At 40.7% G+C, this 20,916-nt stretch overlaps 1 protein-coding gene across 3 annotated transcripts in view; it reads right to left on the bottom strand.

Moving 5' to 3' along the window:
* Positions 1-2,493: 2,493 nt before the first annotated feature.
* LOC133655801 (C-Jun-amino-terminal kinase-interacting protein 4-like) overlaps positions 2,494-20,916 on the bottom strand; it is a 90,736-nt gene continuing 72,313 nt past the window's right edge. For 2 of the 3 annotated variants that reach the window (XM_062056309.1, XM_062056311.1), the window contains 11 exons: positions 14,879-15,091; positions 14,655-14,799; positions 12,732-12,860; positions 12,395-12,475; positions 12,250-12,317; positions 12,031-12,179; positions 9,567-9,738; positions 9,374-9,487; positions 4,451-4,618; positions 4,239-4,370; positions 2,494-4,164 (listed from right to left, as the gene is read on the bottom strand). In XM_062056309.1, the coding sequence (XP_061912293.1) occupies positions 4,046-4,164; positions 4,239-4,370; positions 4,451-4,618; positions 9,374-9,487; positions 9,567-9,738; positions 12,031-12,179; positions 12,250-12,317; positions 12,395-12,475; positions 12,732-12,860; positions 14,655-14,799; positions 14,879-15,091 (1,490 nt within the window). In that variant the 3' untranslated portion in view covers positions 2,494-4,045. The remainder of the gene's footprint in view (positions 4,165-4,238; positions 4,371-4,450; positions 4,619-9,373; positions 9,488-9,566; positions 9,739-12,030; positions 12,180-12,249; positions 12,318-12,394; positions 12,476-12,731; positions 12,861-14,654; positions 14,800-14,878; positions 15,092-20,916) is intronic. The other variant, XM_062056310.1, reaches the window with a different exon arrangement.

Genomic DNA, 20,916 nt, shown 5'->3' with positions numbered 1-20,916 from the left:
CATTGGTGGGGAGGGTGATGGTGGGGGGAGCACGGCTTTGATGAGCTGAAGGCCGTTCATGACGACAGTAATGTGTGTTGAGGCCCTGAGCGAGAGTCCGGTCATTCAGGGCCTGGGGGGTTTTGGGCTTATAGTTCGTAAGGGCCCTTAGACCTCTCCAAACTGCCGCAGAATCATTGGAGCGGAACTGTTCCTGTAGACGGTTAGAGTACACAGATTTAGCTTTCTCCACTTCCCTGGTGAAGTGGTACTTCGCTTCTCTGTATGTACTTCGGTCCCCGCTTCTCCACGCAGCCTCATATATACATATATACATACATATATATATATATACATATATACATACATATATATATATATACATATATATGTATATATATATATATATATATATATATATATATATATATATATATATATATATATATATATATATATATATATATATATATACATGTATATGTATATATATATGTATGTATATGTATATATATATATATATATATATATATATATATATATATATATATATGTATATGTATGTATATATATATATGTATATATATATATATATGTATGTATATATATATATATATGTATGTATATGTATATATATATATATACATACATACATACATATACATACATATATATATATATATATATATATATATACATACATATACATATATACATACATATACATATATATATATACATATACATATATATACATATATATATACATACATATATATATATATATACATATACATATATATATATATATCTATATACATATATATACATATATATCGATATACATATATATACATATATATATCTATATACATATATATACATATATATATCTATATACATATATATACATATATATATATACATATATATATATCTATATACATATATACATTATATATATATATATATATATATATATATATATATATATATATATATATATATATATATATATATATATATATATATATATATATATATATATATATATATATATATATATATATATATAGATATATATGTATATATATAGCCCTAAATCACGAGTGTCTCAAAGGGCTGCACAAGCCACAACGACATCCTCGACTCAGATCCCACATGAGGGCAAGAAAAAACTCAACCCAATGGGATGACAATGAGAAACCTTGGAGGGGACCGCAGATTATATAGTTATTTAACCTTTATTTATCCAGGGTTAAACAACTAAGAACACTTTTTCATTTGTAATGCTGACCTAGAAAAGAGGCAGCATTTACATGTTAGAGATGTTGAAGTGTGATGATAATCTCTCATTAGCTCTCATTTAGGACTCAAAACTTCCCAAAGATAGGTGTGCAAAGCTTGTGGCATCGTATTCAAAAATACTTCAGGCGGTAATTGCTGCCAAAGGTGCATCAACAAAGTATTTACTACTTTACTATGTACTTACTTACAAGTGATTATTTTAGCTTTGAATTTTTTCTAAATTTGCTAAATGGCTTAAAAAAACAAAAAAAAACGTTTTCATATTTTCATTATGGAGCATTTTCTGTAGAACTTTGAGGACAAAACTGAATTTATTCTATTTTGGAAAAAGGTTGTAAAAAAAAAAAAAAAGGTGGAAAAAGTGAAGCGCTGTGAATACTTTTCGGATGCAGTGTAAATATAATAAAAATAAATACATATTTACAATACAATACAATATAATCTGTGCGGTATAAAGTGAGTAAAATATCAATAAAGTATTTGTTTCCCATTTTTGCTGCAATTGTGTGATTTTTTTAGCCTAAGGTTAAAAGGACAATTTCTAAGACTGATAACAAAATTCATAAAATCACAACCTGATTCATCCATCCATTTTCTACCGCTTGTCCCTTTCGGGGTCGGAGGGGGTGCTGGAGCCTATCTCAGCTGCATTCAAGCGGAAGGCGGGGTACACCCTGGACAAGTCGCCACCTCATCACAGGGCCAACACAGATAGACAGACAACATTCACACTCACATTCACACACTAGGGCCAATTTAGTGTTGCCAATCAACCTATCCCCAGGTGCATGTCTTTGGAGGTGGGAGGAAGCCAGAGTACCCGGAGGGAACACACGCAGTCACGGGGAGAACATGCAAACTCCACACAGAAAGATCCCGAGCCCGGGATTGAACTCAGGACCTTCGTATTGTGAGGCACACGCACTAACCCCTGTCCCACCATGATGCCCAACCTGATTCAACGTTATTGAAAAAAAAAAAAAACAATGAAACTTTCTAAAAAAGATATATTATCATTGTATATTATTAGTTAATATTATTGCATCAGTTATAAAAAGTAAATTTTGCTCAAGTGTGATTAGGAGGCATGTTAGGTCACCACGGCAACAAAAACCACACTCCAAAAATATAGCCAGTACTAAACCAGCATTACCACTATATTTAATTCTGAAACATCAATAATAAAGAAAAACACCAAAAGGAGCATTGTTCCGCCCACAAAATATGATTTAATTGATTGTTAAAAACAAGTAAGGCGAGAGATTGATGATACAATTGGGTATTGCGTGCCCTGCTAAATTGGAACAGTCTCTGTCAGGTTTTTGACAATCTTTTTGCAGACGAGAGCCAGGAGAGCACTGTACAAACAAAGTGTTTGGTGGAATGAAACTGACATTTATAGAGATGAAAAATGGTTGAAGAGGAGACTGAACATACAGTACCTCCCTGCAGAGACAGTGTGCATAGCTAAGCAGTCATAAGTCAACCCTTACCTACTAACAAACAACAAAACATTCCAACTCAAGCAACTGTCAGCTTCATACATTCTTAATTTATATTTATCGAACTGAGATACATTCTGAATTGCAATGACTCAATCCTTCAAATAAATACTGAAATGGCTAAACAGCAATGGAGAGAACGCACACACACAAATAGCAAAATTCCACAAAAAGAGAATGGATTGAAACTTGTTCTGCAGGAAATGTTGATATTGCCGTAAAACCTACATGAAATGTTGATGTGGCTGCAGTGTGACCCACTGAAATAGTTAACAGGCTTGTTGTCTTCTTTATGAAAATATTCACCCTCAAATTCTAAAAATACATCTTATTTACACGCATCTTAGAGGAAAACACCATGTTTTGTATACAGACATACTGAGAAGGTGAGACTTGATTTTGGTAGCAGACGTTTACATTCTTTCGAGAAAGAAATATATACTGGAAAAGCGGAAGGCAACAAGGTCCGCTCGACAAAACGACAGTTTGTTGAGTCTCACCACGGCAAACAAATGAAAAATGAAGGAAAGTTTAGTTGAATTATGTAAATAAAATGCAAAAAACTACAGTATAGCCATTATTTGCTTCTCATGCACAGGCCAGCTTATCAATTTCAAATGTGCATCTACTGTAGTGTCAAATGTAAAAACAAAAACAGTGCTTTGCTGGCAAAGAAAACCCTACAAAATAAAATTTAAAACGTAACAGTATTGCATTTTACATATACACACGTGTGTGTTTTAATGTCAGTTCATGCTGCACAAAGTTTGCAGTTGTTTGACTCATTTGGAAACAACTTGGTGCTGATGTTGTACTTTGAGGTCAAAACATCCTTTATCCATGCATTCTTTGTCACTTATTTGCTAAGACTCGTCCTCAGCACAGCGAAGCAGGTTTCACTTTCACTACTTTTGATTAGAAAGGCACAAACTGGGGTAGCTTCCGCCATGTTTCATATTTAAATACACAGAGCACAATACTGTACTTTATAGAATAGTCAATCAAGTTTTGATTTAGGAAAAAACGGGGCATAGATAAAAGCCAGTGGCTTATAATTTGAGTGTTGAAAAAAGTAATCATTGAATTATTGCTCATACACACGCATTAAACCAGACATTTGTCCTTGAATGTCATAAAAATATATGTGCTGAAAGAATAAATACATTTTGTATTGAAGAAGTCAGGTGTTGAAACTGAAAACAACTGACTTTCAAAAGTGCTGATTGAGCGCCTCATTCAGAGTCACGGGTCAAAGGTCAGTTCTCGCTGTCCAGCACCTGCCAGACAATGAGGTGGCTGCGCTCAGCTATCGCCAGGGGCGACTGCAGTTTCATGGGCGGGTCCTCCCCCTCGGCCGCATCGCCTTCCTCATCCCCTGAAGACGGAAGAAGAAGAAGTCACCTGGTCTTGTCATTTGCGCAGCTTCTGGATTTTAAGCGGCACACTCACCCATCCTGAAGTCTATGTAACCTTCTCCTCCACTCATCACCAACACGGACTTGGTTCCTTCCTGAGCTGTGGCGTCTGATGTCTTGCCACCTGACGCTTCGCCGCAGCTGGACGCGGACGGAATGGCGTGACCTGGAAGGCGGAAACCGGCAAACTCTCTTGATCGTCGCTTCGTTATGTACTTTTTTGTACTCTTTGTATTTTTCCTGTACCTGGTACGGCGGTGAAGAACTTGACCGCATCCCGGTGTCCATGGAAACAGAGCTGAGCGTGAGCCATGGAGCAGTAAGGAACAAATGTCCCTGCTGCTACTTTGTCACTGCTCTCGTCACCGTAGATTCGAACATCACTTCCTGATCCTTTGGTTAGCTTGTTAGCTGCTGAAATAAACATGAGGTTACCCGTCATATTATGTATTGGAGAAATCATTCATTTTCAATGTAGATTATCCTGTTCAATGCACAGCAAGAGCCTGGACTACTGCTCCCTGGACTGGTCAGCAGTCTCCTATAAAGCTACCACGCATGTTTTTGGACTGTGGCTGGAAACCGGAGGGTCGCACAATTCCTTGCAGAAAGGTCCAAACCGAGATGTAAACCCATAACCTCCTGGCTGTGGGGCAGACGTTACGTCCTAAGTGGGCGTTGTCTGGACCCCAGGTTGCAGAGAAATAAGATGAGGTGAAAGTGAGAAGTCCTTTTGTCCGGGAAAACACAGGTACAGTAGTGCAAAAGAAGCACACAGAAGTCCGTTGAGGTACAAAGCACAACGATCCTGATGAAGCTGGCTTAAGAGGCATCCTGATTGGCAATCAGGAGAGAGCCAGGCCTCAGACTAGAGAATTGGTGGCAAATGTAGGTAAACAGGAAGTGGAAACAACAATAAAAGCGCTGGACAGGAAATAATCCAAAACACAGGAACATAAACATCACCACGACAGGTCATAACAGCAGACATGCTAAGCACATGCACTGCCATGACAAATGACAAATGTATACAGTGTAACCTCAATATACAAACTTATTAGTTCCTGAACATGGTTCATAAATGGAAACGTTTGTATAGTGAAGCAGAGTTCTTCATATGAAACCATGTAAACATGAATGATGGGTTCCAGCCTCAAAAAAAGTCCATGTTTTAGTGAAGGTTTGTACACTTTGAACACACAATATAAAGTGGCACACAATATAAAGTGTTCTACAAAGGCTGAACGATGCTGTATGCGCAGCTCTGGCAGCATGTGCACACACACAGAAGCCACTATGGTGCCCTCCTAAACTATCAGAAATCCTTAACTTTAACAACCATATTGCTACAATAATAAAGACTTTAAAAAGTAAAATCCACCCACATCGATAAGAAGCTGAATGAGAGGAGCAGCTCTTCTGTTGCTTGAGGAGCGGTACCTGTATTACAGACCTGGGCAATTATTTTGAGTCGGGGGCCACATTGAGAGACAAAAATGTCTGGGGGCCGGTGTGTAGATTCCAACCCTTAAATTACTTTCCAAAGTTTAAAGCTACTGCACATCATAATGGTGGCTACAGTTTCGATGTTAAAGGTCTAAAAAAAAGTATTTGGAAATGGCCGGCGGGCCGGATGACTATGGTTACATTCAGGAACTCCCGGAATTATGAGCATCAAAAATTACAACTCAGATTTGTTTGCACATTCTCTGTATTCTGTATTGCACCAATGATTTTTGTAAAATGTATTTCTAATTTTTTTTATGTATTACTTTGTTATCATTTAATATATATTTGAAATATTGAAATTACCTGCCTGTTTAAAAAAATCCATAAAAAGAAAAAGCCATTGTTTTTTGTTTTTAACAATAATTTCCATGCTTTCCATTTTCGGCGCCGTTAAAGCACCGGCATGACTTTCAAAGTACCGATTTGGTACGAGTATTGTATCGTATAGTATATGCTCCTTGTCCTCCCCAACTGCTGTAGATATCTCTCCCAGTATGAATGTCTACTTCAGTTTACAGGTTGAAATCAGTGCTTATGTTTTTAGTGCAAGTGAAGCATGCCACAACCCTTGCTGCTGCTCTTCTTAAATACATGCTGGAGTGGAATAAATGGACACAGCTCAACATTATTTTGTTTGTTTGCTTTTAATGGGATGAACTGCCTCCTTTTAGTAAGAGGACAATTACTTCTCCGCACTGTCGGAGTGGTGAGAGAGCCATTGTTCAGCCTGAAGCAAATAGGGAAAGTGGGGTAAGGTGAGTCAGTGGGTAAGTTGACCCACCCCTTGTATCTAGGTAACTGAGCACATGATTTGTCATAGGACCATACATTTAGGAAGCACTTATCATTTCCATCTTGCTGTGAAGTAGAAAAGATAAGTCTGTTTTTACACAGAAAACAGGTTTTTGCTTGCCAAAGTAAATTCTCTGCATATCAGGTACAATGACTGTTATGCACAAGCAAATGTATCTAGTTCTAAAATGATATATGATACATGTTGGTCATTTGCTAATGTATAAAATGATGTGAATCAATTCACTAAATAATAGGCTAAAAATGTAGGCTAGCCCATTGTGGGGAGGCGGGGCCGGCGGACCGACGGCGCTCGCTCCAAGATGGCGGCGAGGAGGCGGGGACGGCGAGCAAGCGGCGAGACGGTGCGCGCCGACTCCGAGAGCGACGCTGCAATTGTGACCAGGTGCGGGGGCACCTGGTCACAATTGCGGCGTCGCTCTCGGCGCGCACCGTCTAGCCGCTTCAATCAGCTAATCCCCTCGCAGCGTTTAAAAGAACGGCGGCCGAGAACGACGGGGCAGAAGGAGGTGGAGAGCCAGACACCCATGCCAGAGTTGGGGAGCAAGCAGCAAGACACGCAGCGGAGCGAGTTGCGGATTCTGAGCGAATCAGGAATAGGAAGCGGAGCCAGAGAGAGGCGGACGCTGAGCGAGCACGCAAGAGAGCCCAGGGGAGACGACGACGCGCTGCTGGAAGAGCAGAAGCGGAGGAGCGAGCAGGTGAAGCCAGAGCTGAAAAGCAACCGACAAAGACTGATTTATTGAAATAATAAACAAAGTCACAACCCTGCTCAAATATGTCCTTCCTAAATGGTCCCGAAAACCCACAAGAAGGCATGAGTCTGTCACACCCATTTTTTCCAGCAAGATGGCTATGGGGCAAAGTGAGCCAAAGGTTATGGGGTAAATTGAGCCAGAGAATCAACTTACCCATCCATGAAGCACTGAAATTCAGTAAAGTATCCAGTATATAATATGGTTATTCAGTTGAGTACTGAGTTGGTTGAGGTTGTTTGTCATATGTTGACATTGTAGAAAATGTATCATGCCGAGAACCTACAAGAGAAGCATCCAATGATGTTCAGGGTGGAAGGTCCATCAGATCAGTGGCAAAAGATAAGACAAAATGGCAGGTTAACATTGAAGAAGTTCATGAAAAAGAGGGAGGCAAAGGAAGTAAAAACAGTAGAGTGGTACAGCCGAAGCAAAAATATTCTTCTCAGAGAAGGAGCTAGCAGAACATACTAAAACAAAACCTCCATGAATGAGGTGATAATGTCAGCAATAACATCACACAATATCTCCACGGGATTTAGATACACTGGGATTTGCCCTTACAAAACGGATGCCTTCTCCAATACAGAGTTTAAGCCATCCATAAATTCAGAACCTGCACAACCTGGGGCAGAAGCCTGCAGCTGCGAGTGATGCAGCCATGGTTTTAACGTCTCTGTCTGCTGAGCTGACTTAAATTAAATGTCTCAGGTCTGGTAGTTGGTGACTTTGTGATGGTAAGATTTGCATCCAAATGCAGGAGCCACCATTACATTGGCTTGGTTGACAGCCTTGTGGGCAATGAAGTGAGTGCCAGATTTCTCATAAGAACCAGAGAAGAATAACTATCAGTCACATGGATAGATCCACGCTGATGTCCGTGTCTCCTCTATTTAATTGGGAACTGTACTTTTTTGGGAATTTCGCCTATCGATCACAATCATTGATCATCAAGACAAAAGTTGTTTTTCTTCGCTTTCTAACATATAAAAATTGGCTCGTTCTTAGTGGCTAGCAATGCAGCTAATGGGAGCAATCAATTTCTACTACTAAATCACTTTAAAAATGCATTCAAAAATCATCAACAATACTTCATTTACGTAACATGACCTGTATAATAACCAAACTGTAGCGAGATTGTTATTATAAGTGATTTTATCAGCGAAAAGGGGCTTTGTTCCGTAGCAAGTCTTTAATTGTCATGAGAACGAAAAACATGCCAGAGCGGACCTTTATTACAGCAGAGAAAAACGCACTACCGAGACACAAGCCAATGAAGAATCGCTTCACACTGCTTTTTTGTGCCAATGCTAGCGGTGACTACGTGAAGCCCGTGCTTCACAAGGTAAAATTACTTTCCTTGTTTTGTTTTTTACTGTAGTAACCTGGTGGTTAACGTTTTGGAGCGCACAAACAAGACTGTTGTTTGTGTGTGAGTGTTGACATTTAAGCCTGCTGTAATGTTGTTTGGATAAAAGACATTGTTGAGCCATTACCCCCTATATATAAAGGTATATATATACACATTGTAGTATCTTCAAAGTGTGCCGTTTTTAATACAAATAAGGGACATTTGTCAAGGCTAGAACCAATTATTACTGTCTAAATAGTTTCTTATGGGGAACTCCGCTTCACTATACAAACATATTGATTTACAAACCATGTTCAAGAACCAATTAAGTTCGTAAATTGAGGTTCCACTGTCGTTAAAATTAAGTTTATTGCTATGTAATACTCTAAAAGTCGTGTACAGGGCAAATCTGCATTCTTGCCCCCTTGGCCCAATTCTGCAGTCTTCTCTACTGACCATACCTACTCCCTTTCGATTAGTCAGTGGTTGAGGGGTCACCACCTGCCACCACCAGGCAAACAGTAAGTTGACTTCCTAAAGCTATGACTTGAGTAATTCAAGTCATGGAACTCTCGTCCCCGACTGTTCAAAAGATTTGAATATCAAACCAAGAATAACTTGATAACACACACCGACCTTATGATATCATATAGAACAGGAGTACAGGCTTCAAATACAGTATATACAGAAGTCTAAAAAGGAGGAAATATAAGATAGGGCCTCTTTAAGTTCACTACTCACTCTCTGCCAGAGGTATAGAAATGATGACTCCGTTGCCGGTGCCAATCCACAGACGATTACACGACACCATGAGAGCCGTAATGCGCACAAACGAGAAGCCCAGTTTCCCCGTACCTGTGAAATGGATGTTAGTAGTTGCAAGTCAGACTTTGACTCCTAATGGTGGATTAATAGAACAAGACAGGGAACCAACCCAACATCTTGCTGACGTAGGGCTCGATGTCCACGTCTTGCAGGTGCTGGAAGGTGCGGGCGTGGAACAACCTGAGAGTGGAGTCTAGCCTGATGGACACCCAGATGCCGTCACCATCCCAAGCCAGCTGCCGCACCTGGCTCTCTTTACGAGGGTGAGCGTCAAATGACTTCTGCAAAGTAAAATGAATGGTTGTAACCAGCGAGCTCACGCCGAAACATTATCAGAATGACCATCAAAGTTGTATAAGAGATACTACGATTGTTGGGGTTTTTGTCTATCAAAACCAGGAAAAGTATTGTGATCATTCAGAATTTGACCTAAATTTCCATGAGAAAACTTTATAAAAATCCTCATCAAGTCATCATGATGCCACGCAAGTCCACAGCAGATCTCATGAGATGTCAGCATAACTTATAAGAATTTAACTCAGCAGTGAGACTGGAAAACATTTTTTGTTGCCAATCAAAATAATAGCAAATAATATAGTAAGTGTGAAATAAGTTTTGTTTTGAAAATTGTCTACCTGCCCTGTCACCTGTCACTTTGCCTCGGAGTAAAAAAACTAAATTCTTTGGAGAGCTTCTTCACAAAGGAGATGGGGCTGTGTTAAAAGATAATATCAGCAGACAGGTTTATTGCTATAGGTAATTCTCATGCACAAACCTTGCTCTGCATAATTTATGGTGACAGGCTTGCAAATAAAGCAATGAAGCATTTAAAAATGCTTTGGCACATAAAATTATGGAGTAGCCTGGATATTAGTAACATTCTTTTCGGGTGCCATTGTCTTCCATTACCATGGGAGGGTACAAAATAATTAAATAATAGTAACTTTTTAATGAAAAAAAAAAAGTCAATATTTGTTTCTATGCTGGTTCGTAAAAATATTGCTCGACTGAAACCGACTTGTGGCGCCAAAAAGGTTGGGGAGTGCTGATCTCAAAGTGGAACTTTTATGCGACTATGCTAAATGACATGGTAGAAACATGATGATAACCATAGAACCAGAAGTTTACCTAATTTCAAAGTGAGGAAGTCTCCTTTCTGTCTGCTTAGCACAATAAGGCTAAGACAACAAAAAATTAAATTTATATATACTGTATTTATAACGATTAAGTGTGGGAAAAAAGTGTAAAAGTCTAAGGAATCGCCTCCCAAGGACAGGCAGAAATCTCCCTTTAAGTGCTCATCTACACAAACTGTGCATACACCATTTACTGTTCTTACAGTCATTATATACATTATATAATAGCAACAATCTTAAAATTCTATTTACCGTATTTTTCGGACTATAAGCCACTACTTTTTTCCCACGCTTTGAACCCTGCGGCTTATAAAACGGTGCGGCTAATTTAAGGATTTTCCTTCGGTAACAGCCATAATGTTTTGTATTCAACAAATAGTTTTCATAGAACAACGACACAGAGACTGAAAAGGTGTATTATTGTTTGTGCTATGGCGCCATCGCTTGGACGAGTTCGCTCACTGCAGGTGCTGCGAGTTGAAAGTGTATTTCCTGTTTTGTGCCTTGAACTGGAAGTATTCTGCTCGAAATAATTCTTCATTTATCACTCCAAGCAACGTTTGTAAGTTTTACAATACAACTAAAACAATTCATACTTACTAAACCGTCCCAAGTGTGATGTCTGAAAGAGTGTTTTCATGCATATTTGCACATGCTATTGTAATGTAATCAACCAAGCGTCGTTAGCATTAGCTAATATGCTAACACGATTACAAGTGTCTGTGTTAGTATTATTAACTTACAAGGGCATTCTTTTTGTATTGTTTCAATTTTGTAAATTCTCCAAGTCTGTTTAGCTGATTGGAGAGCAGCTAGTGGGTCCATGATGATGACTCCGGTTTTGTTGTGACAGGCACCGTTTGGAAACAATTAAGGTATGTAAATGAACATTTACAGGATCTTTCGTATCGGTATATATCTGCCGCTTATAGTCCGATGCGGCTAATATATCTAAACATATTTATAATTTGTTCAATTTGGTGGGTGCAGTTTAAATACCGGTGCATTCTATAGCCCTAAAAATACGGTACTTTATTCCAAGTGGTCGGTTATACTGCTTAAAAGTACAATACAGCGCCTTTTTGCAAAAACTTGTGTTAGAGACACAGGTTTTCCCCCCTTTTTTGAGCTTTGCTTGGGAAGATATTTGACTTTAGATTTATGTGTGATGGAGTAGTAATTCTACTTCACATTTTGGGGTTCTTGAAACGGAACAAAAAGTTTTCAACCATTCTCTTGTCACTTGTGCTTGCATGTTCCCAAAGCACACCGATTGTAGTAAGAACAATGTATCATTATAATATGCAAAAGTCAGTCAGTGTAGATGCTCATTTTGTGTAGGTATATAAGTAATACATTGCTGATGAAATAATTCTAAAAGAAAAGATAGCACTTTATATGTTGTAGAAAGGCCCGTTGAAGGCTTGTATATTGTACCTCTATCTTCATAGCTTTGGGCTGCACCACAAAGATCTTATTCCTGAAGCCACACCACACATTGTCGTGTACCACAGTCATGCACCGGATGGAAGAGTGAGGTCTCCCCAAGTCAAGCAGGTGGTAGTTAGTCAGATCCCACTGGCCGTCTGATACCAAAAAACATGAGTTTTTGTTGATCTTAATTGTTTGTCGGGGTGAAATCATGCGTCTGCTCACCAATTCCACGGTGGAAGATGGCTAACGTGCCATCAGACAGGCCAACCAGGGTACGCCCTTTGACGTGTCTGTGGTGCAAAAACAGAAAATCACAAGTCAAGTTGGAAAATAAGTATTAAAGCAGGAGTTCTCGAAATTAACTTACACAATGCCAAGCACAGAGTCTTTCAGCTTTACAGAGTGGAGACACTTCTTCCACTGTTCCACCGAAGAGTGGACATACACGCTAGAGGGAAATGCAGTTACATTTGATTGAATTTTGCTCACATAATATATATATACCGGTGAAAAAAAAAAAAATATATATATATATATATATATACATATATATATATATATATATATATATATGTATATATATATATATATATATATATATATATATATATATATATATAAAACATACACCCCACATAGTATACTGTATATGCTGTATGCAGAAATGTGTAATTTTTAACAGGGTGAAAACATTTTAATCTTACCATCCATTCTGTGCCCCGAGCCACATGGTGGGCAGGACGCTGCTCATCTTCTGGGCCTCTTCTCTCATCAGGTCCTGCTCTTCTGCTTTGGTGTTTGAACTCACGCCATCTTTCACCAGGTCACATCTGCTAACAACATTATATACATGGTCATGGTCTTGTTGTTTCAGACATGCTTAACGAGTTACATTAAGGAACATCATGTGGTTACATTTCAGCGAGTCAACATGTCTGAATATTAATCCGTTGTTTAATAAGTAAATAAAACTTTAAAAATGATATAGCTTGTGTAATGTTAAAGGAAAATGGGAAATAAAAATGTTAAAATGATCAAAAATAAAAAGGAAACAGGAGTAAATACAAGAGTAATAATTATATAAGTAAGTAAATATACAACACAAATGTATATGTAAATAATAATAAATATTGAATAAGTCAGCAAAGACATTAATTCAAATTAAAATAGAGAACGGTTTACTACTTACCATATAACCAACAAAAAGGTTTAAAAGTGTACAGTAAATTATATCAAGATGGAAGAACTAATGGCATACAATTCAAGAGTTTATGTGGCAGTTCAGTTATTCGACAATTTTAGAATGAATGCTCTTTTTGTAACAGTGATTATTTCAAATACAATAGTAACAGAATGTGGATGACCAGCTTGTACTGTTCCAACATTTGTAATGTTTGCAATGATTGATGATGAAATGTATAAAGTTGAAAATAAACAGAATCACATTGTACCTAATAATTACGCAACTACATGCTTTGTAAAGTGGATTATTAGTACCGTATTTTTCGGTGTATAAATCGCTCCGGGGTATAAGTCGTACCTGCCGAAAATGCATAATAAAGAAGGAAAAAAACATATATAAGTCGCACTGGAGTATAAGTCGCATTTTTGGGGGAAATTTATTTGATAAAACCCAACACCAAGAATAGACATTTGAAAGGCAATTTAAAATAAATAAAGAATAGTGAACAACAGGCTGAATAACTGTACGTTATATGACACATAAATAACCAACTGAGAACGTGCCTGGTATGTTAACGTTAACTGTTAACTGAATTTGGCAAAAGAGCTTTTGGCATTGCTGCCCCTATGGCATGGAATGAATTGCAGACGAAACTGAAACTTACAGAACTACTTCCATTTGGAGCCTTCCGTTCTGTCCTGAGGGACAAACAGCGAGAGACGTTTGCACAGTGCCTGTGTTTTTAAAGATGTAAATCTCTGTTGTTTTACAGTTCTCTTATGTATTTTAAAATGTATGTCTTAATGTATTTATTTTGAAACTGCTCTGTGACATGTGCTGTTGACCTCTTGGCCAGGTCACCCTTGTGAAAGAGATCTTGATCTCAATGGGTTTTCTTATCTGGTTAAATAAAGGTTCTAAAACGTAACATATTATGGTAAGAGTCATTCAAATAACTATAACATATAGAACATGCTATACGTTTACCATACAATCTATCACTCCTAATCGCTAAATCCCATGAAATCTTATACGTCTAGTCTCTTACGTGAATGAGGTAAATAATATTATTTGATATTTTACGGTAAAGTGTTAATAATTTCACACATAAGTCGCTCCTGAGTATAAGTCGCACCCCCGGCCAAACTATGAAAAAAACTGTGACTTATAATTCGAAAAATACGGTACTTTTTGGCATTTAATTTTTAGAGGGGTGGTCAGTTCCACGGTTTATTGGACTAATTGCCTTCTAAACATTATAGTAGATTATTTTGCATATCTCATAAAAAGTGTTGAAGGAAGGAGATAAGTGAGTAGAGCTGGATGGATTGTCCAAATATTGATATATGTAACAAATTAGTAAAGAGCAAACTTTTACATCCCATTCTGTGCTATAAGGGTCCAATGTTTGTTCACCTACACAGGACTATTCCCCTGAGATTACCTTTGAGAGTAGTTGGCTGGGGTGCCTGATGCTTGGTGAAATCCCAGAGGATCAGTGAAGACCTGTTCAGTGTGGACTCCTTTTAGGTTTTCTTTCTCACCAGCGCACTCTCCACTATCCTCAGCGGCCTCTGCTTGTCTGGATTCTGTTGGAACAGTCACACAGCAAGTAATAGGGAATTGGGTATGAACTTTTTTTTTTAGAGAAATATTAATAATAATTACCGGTCTCTCCATTTTCTTGGCATGCACTACCTGCTGTCTGAGGGACAGCTGTTGCTCCCTCAGCTGTACAGCCCACAACAGTAATGCCTCCAAGCACGCCATCACTGCCTGCTGTACTGCTACCGCTGTCGGACAAACTGGCTTTGTCAGCTGGTGCAGATTCTGAACTCAAGGTTACCTCTTCACCTGCAGGATAGTCTGTCTCCCTTGCACCTGAACAACAAAATACAATAACAAATACATTGGGTGGACTCACGTGTGTATGTCTCTGTAGAGTTACTTTTTTAAACAAATCAAAAACATGCTTCAAACGGTTATAATAAGCACAAACATAATAATGTTTTACGTCTTGATCACAGTATTTCATTCCGAACATGCATACAGTTACAGAGTGGCACAGCACAAACTTCCAATTTTTCATTACATGTCCCAAAAGGAGAAGGAAGAAAGAGAGCTCTTTTATTTCCTATATTTTTCCATTCAAAAGTGATTTCTATTTGTTCACATCCTGTGCTCAATCCGCAGCACTAACAAACACTTTAAAAATAAATCAATTAAGGTATTATAAATAAATAGCTGTTTATAATTTGTGATTCACGTAATGCCAGGTGCAGCCCGCCGAAATCTTCAGTGCGGCCCGCGAGACATAAGTTTATTAAGAACATTTGCCCCCGGGCTGTTTTTGCCTAAATTTAGCCCCATGCCGACTAAATTGGAATGAAATTGCCGCCCTATCTTGGGTGAAGATAAAATCAATGGTTAAATGACCAAGAATTTCATTCGAAAGTGACTAGAGCACAGTATCAATATATATGACCCAATCCAAACTACTTTCCCCACTCATGTTGTGAAACAAACAACAAATAAAGTCAACATACAGTCGCACATAACTCACATCCTGCTCATTGAACTTAGTGGACATTATAAAACACATATATATAATTTTTAAAATACACATATATATGCATGCATTACAGGGCATGATTGGTGATATACAAAAACACTCTCTCTACAAGTATCCATGTTTGGCGCATTTTAGCTGCTTGATATTTCTGATTGATTACAAAACTTTAAGGATGTCGTTAAAGAAATAAACAAAGTAGGAGTCGAACGTTCACATACTCTTAATATTCAATGGTTTATTGTAAAGGGTCAAGTTGAAGGAATTGAAGTTATGTGTTGTGGTTCAGTCTGTTATAGCTTGCTTTCATGCAATCTGAAGTGTTATTTTTGTACAAATGATTGTAGTTACACCACAATCATCGCTCTGCCGTGTGGCAAAAAAACTCAATATGTGTATTTGTGTATGCGTCTCATTATGGCGTCTAAATTTTGTAGGCGCAAAGGTAGATTTTGAAGACAGAAAAACATATTTTGCAAGCACAGATCCATCCATCCATTTTCTATCGCTTGTCCCTTTTGGGCATTCAGGTTTTTTTCTACACTAGCACAGATTTCTGCTTTGTCCCACGCAAGTTTTGACACACTGTTATATTTGTGTCAAAAAGGCAACCAACCAGAGAGCTGGACAAATGTACGCTCTGATTGGCTGCTTGCTCTCCAATGAGGTTGCCCTGAAAAACAATTTTCAACATAGCAGCGCTATATAGAGTGGAAAGAGTGACTTTAAAATGTAAGTATAGCTTTATTCATTCATTTAAAACATCTAAAACCATAAATGTAAAGCTAGGGTGACGGTAGTGGTATAAATATGTGTTCAAATACGAGACCTCGACTATCACCTGATTACCCCGAGAGAGTTGATTGATTAAGACTTTTATTAGTTGATTGCACAGTACAGTACATATTCCGTACAATTGACCACTAAATGGTAACACCCGAATAAGTTTTTCAACTTGCTTAAGTCGGGGTCCACGTTAATCAATTCATGGCCATTGCAGACGGCTTCATGCCCAGAGCTATTTTAAACATTTAGAAGTAAAAGCTTAACATCTTTTCTTTTGATATTTACACTTAAATAGCTTGACTCATGTCTTATTGATGTGTGACTCTAATAGTTGATCTTTTTGAACTATGTTTACAATTTAAATCACATTAGTTGTTCGTAGACCTCTATGAGGTCGGGTGCATTGTGAGCTGGGCGGCAGCCGAAGGCAGGGCACTTGGCGGTCCGATCCTCGGCTACAGAAGCTAGCTCTTGGGACGTGGAACGTCACCTCGCTGGGGGGGAAGGAGCCTGAGCTAGTGCGCGAGGTAGAGAAGTTCCGGCTAGATATAGTCGGACTCACCTCGACGCACAGCAAGGGCTCTGGAACCAGTTCTCTCGAGAGGGGCTGGACTCTCTTCTACACTGGCGTTGCACGCAGTGAGAGGCGACGAGCTGGGGTGGCAATTCTTGTTTCCCCCCGGCTCAAAGCCTGCACATTGGAGTTCAACCCGGTGGACGAGAGGGTAGCCTCCCTCCGCCTTCGGGTGGGGGGACGGGTCCTGACTGTTGTTTGTGCTTACGCACCAAACAGCAGTTCAGAGTACCCACCCTTTTTGGATGCGCTCGAGGGAGTACTGGAAAGTGCTCCCCCGGGTGATTCCCTTGTCCTACTGGGTGACTTCAACGCTCATGTTGGCAACGACAGTGAAACTTGGAGAGGCGTGATTGGGAAGAATGGCAGCCCGGATCTGAACCCGAGTGGTGTTTTGTTTTTGGACTTTTGTGCTCGTCACAGATTGTCCATAACGAACACCATGTTCAAACATAAGGGTGTCCATATGTGCATTTGGCACCAGGACACCCTAGGCCGCAGTTCCATGATCGACTTTGTAGTTGTGTCATCAGATTTGCGGCCTCATGTTTTGGACACTCGGGTGAAGAGTGGGGCGGAGCTTTCTACCGATCACCACCTGGTGGTGAGTTGGCTGCGATGGTGGGGGAGGATGCCGGACAGACCTGGCAGGCCCAAACGCATTGTGAGGGTCTGCTGGGAACGTCTGGCAGAGTCTCCTGTCAGAGAGAGTTTCAATTCCCACCTCCGGAAGAACTTTGAACATGTCACGAGGGAGGTGCTGGACATTGAGTCCGAGTGGACCATGTTCCGCGCCTCTATTGTCGAGGCGGCTGATTGGAGCTGTGGCCGCAAGGTAGTTGGTGCCTGTCGTGGCGGTAATCCTAGAACCCGTTGGTGGACACCGGCGGTGAGGGATGCCGTCAAGCTGAAGAAGGAGTCCTATCGGGTTCTTTTGGCTCATAGGACTCCGGAGGCAGCGGACAGGTACCGACAGGCCAAGCGGTGTGCGGCTTCGGCGGTCGCGGAGGCAAAAACTCGGACATGGGAGGAGTTTGGAGAAACCATGGAAAACAACTTCCGGACGGCTTCGAAGCGATTCTGGACCACCATCCGCCGCCTCAGGAGGGTGAAGCAGTGCACTGTCAACACCGTGTATGGTGCGGATGGTGTTCTGCTGACCTCGACTGCGGATGTTGTGGATCGGTGGAGGGAATACTTCGAAGACCTCCTCAATCCCACCAACACGTCTTCCTATGAGGAAGCAGTGCCTGGGGAATCTGTGGTGGGCTCTCCTATTTCTGGGGCTGAGGTTGCTGAGGTAGTTAAAAAGCTCCTCGGTGGCAAGGCCCCGGGGGTGGATGAGATCCGCCCGGAGTTCCTTAAGGCTCTGGATGCTGTGGGGCTGTCTTGGTTGACAAGACTCTGCAGCATCGCGTGGACATCGGGGGCGGTACCTCTGGATTGGCAGACCGGGGTGGTGGTTCCTCTCTTTAAGAAGGGGAACCGGAGGGTGTGTTCCAACTATCGTGGGATCACACTCCTCAGCCTTCCCGGTAAGGTTTATTCGGGTGTACTGGAGAGGAGGCTACGCTGGATAGTCGAACCTCGGATTCAGGAGGAACAGTGTGGTTTTCGTCCTGGTCGTGAAACTGTGGACCAGCTCTATACTCTCGGCAGGATCCTTGAGGGTGCATGGGAGTTTGCCCAACCAGTCTACATGTGCTTTGTGGACTTGGAGAAGGCATTCGACCGTGTCCCTCGGGAGGTCCTGTGGGGAGTGCTCAGAGAGTATGGGGTATCGGACTGTCTGATTGTGGCGGTCCGCTCCCTGTACGATCAGTGTCAGAGCTTGGTCCGCATTGCCGGCAGTAAGTCGGACACGTTTCCAGTGAAGGTTGGACTCCGCCAAGGTTGCCCTTTGTCACCGATTCTGTTCATAACTTTTATGGACAGAATTTCTAGGCGCAGTCAAGGCGTTGAGGGGATCCGGTTTGGTGGCTGCAGTATTAGGTCTCTGCTTTTTGCGGATGATGTGGTCCTGATGGCCAGGATCTTCAGCTCTCGCTGGATCGGTTCGCAGCCGAGTGTGAAGCGACTGGGATGAAAATCAGCACCTCCAAGTCCGAGTCCATGGTTCTCGCCCGGAAAAGGGTGGAGTGCCATCTCCGGGTTGGGGAGGAGACTCTGCCCCAAGTGGATGAGTTCAAGTACCTAGGAGTCTTGTTCACGAGTGGGGGAAGAGTGGATCGTGAGGTCGACAGGGGGATCGGTGCGGCGTCTTCAGTAATGCGGACGCTGTATCGATCCGTTGTGGTGAAGAAGGAGCTGAGCCGGAAGGCAAAGCTCTCAATTTACCGGTCGATCTACGTTCCCATCCTCACCTATGGTCATGAGCTTTGGGTTATGACCGAAAGGACAAGATCACGGGTACAGGCGGCCGAAATGAGTTTCCTCCGCCGGGTGGCGGGGCTCTCCCTTAGAGATAGGGTGAGAAGCTCTGCCATCCGGGGGGAGCTCAAAGTAAAGCCGCTGCTCCTCCACATCGAGAGGAGCCAGATGAGGTGGTTCGGGCATCTGGTCAGGATGCCACCCGAACGCCTCCCTCGGGAGGTGTTTAGGGCACGTCCAACCGGTAGGAGGCCACGGGGAAGACCCAGGACACGTTGGGAAGACTATGTCTCTCGGCTGGCCTGGGAACGCCTCGGGATCCCCCGGGAGGAGCTGGACGAAGTGGCTGGGGAGAGGAAAGTCTGGGCTTCCCTGCTTAGGCTGCTGCCCCCGCGACCCGACCTCGGATAAGCGGAAGAAGATGGATGGATGGATGTTCGTAGACGCTATGTCAATTTTTATTTCACTGGAAAATGTATGTATGTATTTAAACCACTGTTATTGTAAGCTTGTGTTTAGGACAATCAAGGAGAAAATGGACCACCAAGACAATTTAAAGGACAACAGAGCAACAATAAATGGATATAGTAACGTGCGAGTTTGGCTGGTCTGTACTGCTGTTGGGATTCATTTCTTGCCTTAATTGCAACTATTCCAAAATAGGGGAATATATTCAATTAATACAAATGGAATGGAAATTCACTTAATTTTTACAATTACAATTATAGTTGCAAGTACAAAAAAATCATCAACTGCTATATCGTAGAGCCAAATTATTATTTGGAATTATTTTAAAATAATAGTCTGGGCTTTTACAAAAGCATTTATATTGCATTTATATTCCCTATAGCTTTAAAACATGTTTAAAATATTAATCTGAGTAGTACTGTGTGATGTTACAGTATGGAGTCCAAAAAGAAAGACCACGAAACTAAATATTTTTCCATAAACTACTCAATAACTCGTTGCTTTATAAAGAGAATAACTGTCCCTTGATCTAGCTAATAAAAATTAAATAGTACATACAAAATTTAGTTATTTAAGGCAAATTTTAAAAATAAAGTTGACCAGAATGCTACGTAGACCTGACCGCAAGCCGGAGGATGTAAACACGTGACACAACCAGGAAGTGTTGCGAAGGCGAGACCGTCCCAAATAACATTGCTCCAGCTGCGACTCAAGGACTCTTTCCAGGACCCACACTCCCTTGACCGCATAGACTGGGACCTTGGAAGGATGCAGCCACGGAATTGGGACACGACAATTGACCCCATCAGGCGCAAACTAATGCTTTTACCATAACATAGCAAGCGTTGGAGACCAAACAGCCAATTGGAGCGTACATTTTTCCAGTTCTCTGATTGGTTGGCTTTTTGGGAAAAATATAAGGGTATGTCAAACTTGTTT

Source organism: Entelurus aequoreus, linkage group LG08 (assembly GCF_033978785.1).
Source record: "Entelurus aequoreus isolate RoL-2023_Sb linkage group LG08, RoL_Eaeq_v1.1, whole genome shotgun sequence".
NCBI classification, from domain to species: domain Eukaryota; kingdom Metazoa; phylum Chordata; class Actinopteri; order Syngnathiformes; family Syngnathidae; genus Entelurus; species Entelurus aequoreus.
The sequence above is the reverse complement of the archived record's forward strand: the minus strand, read 5'-3'. Positions and strand labels throughout refer to the sequence as shown.